Source organism: Sapajus apella, unplaced genomic scaffold (assembly GCF_009761245.1).
Source record: "Sapajus apella isolate SASKATOON/1434 unplaced genomic scaffold, GSC_monkey_1.0 scaffold33, whole genome shotgun sequence".
Taxonomy (NCBI): Eukaryota; Metazoa; Chordata; class Mammalia; order Primates; family Cebidae; genus Sapajus; species Sapajus apella.
The window spans coordinates 9,988,040-9,996,926 of record NW_022436973.1 but is presented as its reverse complement, the minus strand read 5'-3'; the positions used below and the strand labels follow the sequence as shown (position 1 = coordinate 9,996,926).

At 43.5% G+C, this 8,887-nt stretch overlaps 1 protein-coding gene across 3 annotated transcripts in view; it reads right to left on the bottom strand.

Annotated features, from left to right (window-relative positions):
* Nucleotides 1-634: 634 nt before the first annotated feature.
* CDK5RAP1 (CDK5 regulatory subunit associated protein 1) overlaps nucleotides 635-8,887 on the bottom strand; it is a 35,885-nt gene continuing 27,632 nt past the window's right edge. For 2 of the 3 annotated variants that reach the window (XM_032295241.1, XM_032295243.1), the window contains 5 exons: nucleotides 8,274-8,329; nucleotides 7,207-7,337; nucleotides 3,935-4,084; nucleotides 2,137-2,277; nucleotides 635-912 (listed from right to left, as the gene is read on the bottom strand). In XM_032295241.1, coding sequence (XP_032151132.1) covers nucleotides 832-912; nucleotides 2,137-2,277; nucleotides 3,935-4,084; nucleotides 7,207-7,337; nucleotides 8,274-8,329 — 559 coding nt within the window. In that variant the 3' untranslated portion in view covers nucleotides 635-831. The remainder of the gene's footprint in view (nucleotides 913-2,136; nucleotides 2,278-3,934; nucleotides 4,085-7,206; nucleotides 7,338-8,273; nucleotides 8,330-8,887) is intronic. The other variant, XM_032295242.1, reaches the window with a different exon arrangement.

The following is an 8,887-nucleotide window of genomic DNA, read 5'->3' as shown; positions in this document are numbered from 1 at the left end:
GAGATCAAGACCATCCAGGATAACATGGTGAAACCCCATCTCTACTAAAAATACTAAAAACTAGCCAGGCACAAGCCTGTAGTCCCAGCTACTCAGGAGGCTGAGGCAGGAGAACTGGTTGAACCAGGGAGGCAGCGGTTGTAGTGAGCCAAGATAGGGCCACAGCACTCCAGCCTGGGTGACAGAGCAAGACTCTGTCTCAAAAAAAAAAAAAAAAAACAAATTCCAACAAATAATTTGTTTGTATTGGGGGTTGTAAAGGAAAGTAGAGTGTTTTATCAAGTTTTTTGCTTAAGTGGCTTTAGGACAATTTAAAAGTCAACTTTGGTGCCAGAAAAAAAGAGGTCCATGAGGGAAATCCTCAGGTAAAACACACAAAATAAAATGCAGCGATAAGCAGCTAAGTCAGTGGCATCCAATGAAAACATCAGAAAGATCGAGAGCAGTTTTCCCAAGCAAATGGTTCTCCCTACCTTCCTCTCCTTCAGTCTGCCTCCTAAGGCCCAGGGGAGGAAATCAGAGAGGTAGCAGTGTCCACAGGAGAAACTGGGTTGGAAAACACTTAACAGACTCCAGGGAAAACTCCAGAAACACTAACCAAGGTAAAAACGAAGTAAAAGTGAGAGACAAAGGGTTAACTTTAGGTAAATTTAATGACTGTAAAAGCTATTCACATAGCAGCAAAGAGACATGTTTTCCACTGACATAAAGTTGCTTCACACCTTGCAGCTCATCTCCACAGCTTCATGGCCTCTTTCCTCAGTGACCAGCAATGTTTCCCTTCCTGTTGGGGAGGACTGCCCAAGTCAGCTCTGAGGCCATCCTCCCAGGTCAGCAATATGCGGAGGAGTCCTTCAGGGTGGTCCTGCAGAGAACATGGCCCTTAAGTGTCTGAGAGCTAGCCGAGGTGATCTGAAAGAAAACCAGTCAAAAGAAGGCAAGGTAACTAGGGCTGTACCACTGGGACTTCACGTGGAGCCTCTAGAGGAGAAGCCCCCAAAATGAACCTGATGGAGGCAACCGGCTGGCAAAGACCACATGGCTCCTATGTGCCCCCAATCCTGGCAGAAGAGATGTCTCATGGACTGGCAATGTATATAATTTAAGAAGTCAGAGCAGGTCAGTCCCAGCCATTTCTCCCTTTTCTCTTGGAAGATGGCTCCTCCCCAACTCTAAAATTCAGGTGGAATTGCCCATCACAGACCCTGCCTCCTAACTCCAAGGCTGAGCCAGTCAAATCCTTCCTTAGGATATTTACAGCCAACATTTGGTGAGAAATATTCTCTCTCCGCCAATTGAGAGCTGAAAGACTGTGACCCCAAAGTTACCTATGGTCACATTTCTTACATAAGAACAAGTCAGTCGATTGGTAAATACTTAGTGAGTACGTATTTTGTACCTGGAATTGCCCTAGGAGCTAGAAAATAAATAAAAATGAGCAAACAGAGAGAAAGAAAACAGGCATTTTCCCTGCCCTCAAAGGAACTTCTGTGGATGCTCTGGAGCATCAGTCTGTGTCCTGCCTAACTCATCAGTGCATATCCTGCCAGCTTCTAGTTCTGAGGCAAAATGGACAAGAGAACAAGGCAGGGAAGGTGACAGTAGCAGAAATGAGCAATGTGAGAAGGAAGAAGAAAGGGAGGAATGGAAGGAGAGAACAAAAGAAGCACATCACCAGTGAAAGGGAGAAAAAAGAGAGGGAAAATCTCATACCCATACAGGGCTGATCTGCGAGTCCAAGGAGGAAAGCCAAGAAACTTGAGCATGTGTACGTTAGGGAGGCATCAGAGATCACAAAGATCATACTGATCTCTGACAGGCAACACTCTCTACTCACTCAAAATCACTTACACGTCCTGGCCTCTCCTCAGCAATAAACTACATGCCACTGCATACTTCAGCCTCACCAAATTCCCACAAAGAACCCTTCCAGGACAGGAGAAAAGATAAGAAGAATAAGAAGACACTGGTAAGGACCAGTCTAAAATTCAATCCAAAGTGCCCTTCCACTATACTGGTTGAGAAGAGATTTTTATTTTACTAAAATGTGTCTCTAGGAAAAAACTTGATTACCACAAATTTCCAAACCAACACTCATCTCACAGTGCAAGCCGAAGGCCCAAAAGGACTCCTCACCTGCACCAGCACATAGTCCCCAGGCTGGGCTCTGACCCTGAGCCCAGGGTTATTGACATCCTCCATCTCTGCATCAGGGAAGATCACCTTAAGGTTTCCATCATTCCTGCCACACAGGTCAGTGGCAGAGCGTTTACTGAGCTGCAGAAAGAAGAGAGAAGAGTTCATGGATTTGTCACAGTCATAAATTTTTGATGGGTAGAAACTGTGCCTTCTCTGTCTCGGATCCCCAAGAGTCTTACCCACAGAGCATTCCTTAACCAAGGAATCACTGAAGACTCAGTGTTTGCTGCTGCTTCACCAACAAGGGCACTGTATGGCCCACAACTGAAACTCTGTAAAGTTTTACCACTATATTGTAATGAATCAATTAATCAATGAGTCTTTGCAGAACTGCCCTCTGCAGGAATGGACCTCCAACAGTCCTAAAGCCAGAGACTTATGAGTGATACATTTGGAAAACCGACTTTCACTTTACCCAGTCTCATGCTAATCACTCAGGAATGTTCTGGGGTTGTTTGGCCTGGATTACTTGCCCTTACTGAATAGACAGACTGAAAGCCAGAGTCTCCATCACAACACACAGAAGACAGAGCCAGGCGGATACTAACATCACTATGACAGGATTAACTTCTAGAGTATACAGAAATCCTTCTCTTCCGGCCATGATAAAGATGCAGAAACAAGTTTACCCTTCAGCCTTATAAATAATAACCAGCAAAATATATGAAACAACTGTTTTTGGATACTGGACAAAAGATCATGCAAGATTGTGAACTGTGAGAAAAGGAAAACGAAGTGAGCCTGCCAATCACCCCTGCTTTCTGCCAGAAGGTACATGCCAGACAGAAGCCTGTGAAGCAGGAGGGGAGAGCTGAGCACAGCACAGTGGTCCTCCCTGCACTGAAGAGAGAGGGATTAGGGTTCAGGGAGCCTGAAATAGTCAGCAATTGTGAAATTCTAGAGAGGAGGGAGCAAAGTGGAAAAAGAATTTCAGAAATATGCAGAGGGTCCTTGTTAGTCTTTGCTGAACACTGACACTTGCACATGTAGCATAAAATTCCATGAAGTCAGGCAAAGAGAGTAACCTGGGAACTATCCACTGAACAGTTCCCAGAACTCACACGTGGCTTGGAATCCACCACCAAACAGTTCTCATTGGTTTCTTGGGACATTCACTAGCAACTATTGACAGAAGGCCACAACTTAGTAGTCAGGCTACACTATCCCTAGAATAAAAGTTTTTCTGGCCAGGCACAGTGGCTCACGCCTCTAATCCCAGCACTTTGGGAGGCTGAGGCGAGTGAATCACCTAAGGTCAGGCGTTTGAGACCAGCCTGGCCAACATGGCAAAACCTCGTCTCTACTAAAAATACAAAAATTAGCCGGGCGTAGTGGCATACATCTGTAGTCCCAGCTACTCGGGAGGCAGAGGCAAAAGAATCACTAGACTTGGGAGGTTGCAGCGAGCTGAGATTGTTCCACTGCACTCCAGCCTGGGCAAAAGACCGAGACGCCATCTCAAACAAAAAAAAAAAAAAGAAAAAAAGAAAGACTTAGGTGTAAGTCTAACAAAACACGGACAAAATCTGTATACTGAAAACTATAAAAGCTAAAAACATGAGCCTGTAGTCCCAGCTACTTGGGAGGCTAAGGCAAGAGGATCACTTGAGCCTAGCAGTTTGAGTCCAGCCTAGGCAACATAGCGAGAAAAAAAAATCAAAGATCTAAACAAAGAAATGACATACTATGTTCTGAAGCATAAAAATCAACATAACATACACACATATGGCCTCACCCCTTCCACTAGCACCAACTGAGTACAGCCCACAGAGGTCTGATTGGCTTTTGTTGCTTCTTCTCGGAAGACAGTGATAAGTTCCTCCAAACGCCTTAATTTTACCTCTTCCGGGACATCATCCTTCAGCCTGTGATATGCCCGTGTCTTCTATTGAAAAAAAAAAAAAAAAAAAAAAAAAAAGAGGAGATGGAGGTCACCTTCTACAAGGACTTGTAGAATCTACTCTTAATGCACAGTGGGGATTACAGTTACAGACAAATGTACAGAAACCCAAGCCAGAGCCAAGAGTTCTCCGGCTCTGGGAGCATTCCAAGAGAAAAATGTAGTGGAGCACATTTTTGCAAAGGTTAAATTCTAAATTTAGCAGATGAAAAGCACAGACTCAAAATTACTCTTGATATTTACCCTAAGGTTACACTTGTACATATACCAAATGATTCATATATACTAGGTTACTCAGCAGTACTATTTATGAAGACATAAGAGGCAAAGCAGCCTAAATGTTTATCAATAGGCAAGCAGTCACAGAAATGATGGTTTATCCATACAATGGAATATTACGTAGCTGTTAAACAGAATGATAGCTCTATATGTACTAATGTGGATTGTCCTCCAATCTACTGTTACTTGAAATAAAGAAAGTACAGATCAACACATATAACTTTGGTGTAGACAGAATACATACAGGTATGCTTACAAACACATGAAATATCCCCAGAAAGTTATAAAAGAAATTGCTGAGTGGTTGCCTTCAGGGAAGTAACTAAAAAACTAGGCAACCTGGGAAGAAGGAAGAACTACTCATGTATACCATTTAACCTTTTAAATTTTATACCACAATCATGTATTACCTAGTCCAAAACAAAAAAAGGGAATTGATCCTTAAAAAGAGTTTATATCATCTAAAACCACAGTGTGTATACACATCTTTATGTACATGAGCTCATGCTCAGTACAGTTGGAGAAACACTAAGCTAGACGAAAGTATGGAATAGAAGGAATATCTATATACTAAAGTCTGGACATTCAAACCAATCTGCCTTGAAGAGAAGAATCCACAGAGAAAATTGAGAATCCTAAAAATACTTGCAGAGTTTACTCCATTCTGCCTTGCTGTTTATTAACAACACTAACTTACCTGTTGTGCATTTACCATGCATGAAACACAATTATAACTGCTTTAAACATATTATCTTACTTAATCCCCAGAACAACCCTATGAGGCTGGTACTGTTATCCCCAGTTCACAAATGAGGAAACCAAGACATCTGCCCAATGTCACATAGTTATTAAGCAGCAGAGGCACAATTTGAGTGCTTGCTCTCATCCACTAGGTTTTGATTAAGTTCCTACAACCTTAACTGTAACTTAGGAATTAGGTCCCAAAGTGAACATTCATATTTATTGACCATAGGATGCTTCTGCCATATGCTGAAAACACATTTCCCATCCCTAAGATTTTTTTTTCTTTTTTGAGACACGGTCTCACTCTGTTGCCAAACTGGAGTGCAGTCGCACAATCTCAGCTCACCACACCTTCAACCTCCCAGGCTCAAGTGATCCTCCCACTTCAGCCTCCCAAATAGCTGGGATCACAGGCATGTGCCATCACGCTTGGCTAATTTTTTCTTTTCTTGTTTTTTTTCTAGAGACAGGGTGTCCCTGTGTTACCCAGGTTGGCCTCAAACTCCTGGGCTTAAGTGATCCTCCCACCTCCTAGTATTAAAAAGAATTTCTCTTGCATATTTGTGATGTCCATGGAAAAGAAGCAAAATAGAAACAGCTCCTCTGAAACTTCATCTCTCCAAAACAGTAAAAGAGACATGAATATGATGTATACATCAGCACAGCTACGCTGCCCGCAGAACACTAGGCAGTGGGCTTTAAAACAAATAAATTAGTCAAGGTGTTATGACTCACACCTGTAATCTCAGCATTTCAAGAGACCGAGGTGGGAGGACTGCCTGAGGCTGGAAGTTTGAGACCAACTGGACAGCATAGCAAGACACTACATCTTAAAAAAACAAAAACAAGGGCCGGGCGCAGTGGCTCAAGCCTGTAATCCCAGCACTTTGGGGGGCCGAGGCGGGTGGATCACGAGGTCAAGAGATCGAGACCATCCTGGTCAACACGGTGAAACCCCGTCTCTACTAAAACTACAAAAAATTAGCTGGGCATGGTGGTTTGTGCCTGTAATCCCAGCTACTCAGGAGGCTGAGGCAGGAGAATTGCCTGAACCCAGGAGGCGGAGGTTGCGGTGAGCCGAGATCGCGCCATTGCGCTCCAGCCTGGGTAACAAGAGCGAAACTCCGTCCTAAAAAAAAAACAAAAACAAAAACAAAAAAAAAGGTGATTCTTTTATATGCCCTTATGGTCCCAAGTGTGGCCAGAAAGATATAAAGTTCACCAAGATAATTTGGAGGTTGCCAAGAACTTATTTAAAAGTGTTTTCAAGTCCGACCGAGAACTCTGACATTTACAAATAGGTAAGATGTGAATATTTAAAATCATATTTTTTTCAGAAAAAAAAAATTAGCTTGGTTGATGGCAGCTCAGTAAAAATGACAATAAAGTCATGGTTCAGCCATACGTCAGCCAGCTTTTCTGAGCCCCCTGGCCACAGGGGGCCTTCAACCTCCTGCCCAAACACAAGCGCACTGCCACAAAGGTAACTGAGGGGATGAGGAGTGGACTGTGCAAATCCACGCCTACAATCAAGAAAATGACAGTCAACCAGGACTATCCCTTCTCTGCAGGAAAAGTGCACTGATCCCTCCTTGTTTCCTAATCTCCTTCTGCTATATTTGCCTAGGAATCTGCTTTGTTTCCTGGGAAGCTTCAAAGTGAGTTCACTTGCCCAGGAAAACAGAAATTAGGAATCACTGAAGATGGCTGGGAAGATGACCAGGGGCCCTGGCAAAATAAACCACATCTGCAGACCAAAAAGGAGTTCTGCATGTTAAGAAACAAGTTCAGGTTTCTGGTAAAGAAAAGGTTCTCTCCTTCCATACTCAAATTGTAACAATGTAAACATAATTTTTAAATATTTTAATGAAGAGGAATACTGGCACAGTCATCATTTATCATCAAATTGCTGAACTGTTGTTTCAAAGAGCAGACGGTAGACTAGAAAAATGAAAGGAAGTGAATCGTCAGAGCCTGTGGTTTCTCAAGGACTGCCTTGTCACCACTCTTTTCTGCCCAGTTCTCTATAATCGCCCCCAAACAGGTCAGAAATGATGTCAGTCCTCCCCAACCCCAGGGCTCACCTGCCTCATGCTGTAGGCAAAGAGGAAGCCCATATTGTACTGAACTTCCCGGAGCAAAGATACTGTTTGGATGTGATCTTCCTCCGTCTCACCACAAAAGCCAGCAATGAAGTCACTGCTGAGGCTCACACCTGTGACACACAACAAGGGAGGTTTACCTTCAAGGGAGGTCTTCGGCATATGTGGATTACAAGAGAGGGATAGCAACTGTAAGGCCTTCCCTGGGACTATTCAGCCCATGCATAAGTAAAACAAAATAGTCAGTACAGAGTAAGGCAGGATGGGCCTGTTCATCCATAACATTCCATGACAGAGACCAGCTTATCGGCTGGAAAGAAATGAATTATCACCAATATTTACAGTAATAAGTTGCAATAAAGCTAGTTAGAAAAAGTATGTATTTAAAAAGATATCAATTGCTCTCAAATCAGAACTAATTTAGATATTGTCAGCTTACAAGATGAGATAAAGTCTGTCCTCTACGTCTAGAAATACGAAGACTGTAGAAAAGGAATCTCTATAGCCTTGAGGCCACAAGGTGATCCACACCTGAGTATTTCCAGCAGGACTAAGACCACAAAAAATCAGAAAGACATAAAAGAAAGAGTATAAGGAGAGAGAAAGAGAAAGAAGGGGAGCACAAGAAGTATAAAACTGTCATGGCCGGGTGCAGTGGCTCATGCTTGTAATCCCAGCACTTTGGAAGGCCAAAGCAGGTGGATCACGAGGTCAGGAGTTTGAGACCAGCCTGGCCAAATGGCGAAACCCCATCTCTACTAAAAATACAAAAATTAGCCAGATGTGGTGGTGCACGCCTGTAGTTCCAGCTACTCAGGAGGCTCAGGCGGGAGAACTGCTTGAACCCGGGAGGCGGAGGTTGCAGTGAGTCAAAATTGCCCCACTGTACTCCAGCCTGGGCAAGAGTAAGACTCCATCTCAAAAACAAACAAACAAAAAAACTGTGTCACAAGGAAATGCCAAAGGTGTTGACAGTTGCCTGTATTTAACCACGATGACTGGTCACTGGCAGAGTAACGTGCTCAGCAGAATGAGTTTCTTAAATGTACCTGGAATGGATTCTCTGATACGATGAACTAACTCCACGTAAGCTTCTCTTGAATATCTGCAATAAAAAACAAAACGAAAAGGCCTACATAAACCCAGTCTTTTTAAGTGAATGCTATAAAAAGCTAATACTATGAATCCCCACAAGTAATCACTTTTTATCCAATTGGCAGGGCACAAGAGTAGATTAAAGTATCCAAAAGAGCCCTTTTGATCCAAGCGGTATCTTCTAATCTAATCTAGAGCCTATGAATTTTTATTTCAAGGGCATAAACTTTTTTTTTTGAGACAGGGTCTCGCTCACTCTGTCACCCAGGCTGGAGTGCGGTGGCACAATCTCGGCTCACTGCAACCTCAAACTCCTGGGCTCAAGTGTTCCTTCTACCTCAGCCTCCAGGCTGGTCTAATCTTAAACTACCTGGCTAGTGTGAGAGGGGAAGGGGGTGGGGGGCGAGAGAGAGAGAGAGACAGAGAGAGAGAGAGAGGTCTAGTCTCAAACTACCTGGCTAGCGTGAGAGAGAGAGAGAGAGTGTATCTGTGTGTGTAGACTGGGTGGGTGTGTGTGTGTGTGTGTGTGTGTGTGTGTGTGTGTGTGTGTGTGTGTGTGTGTGTGTGT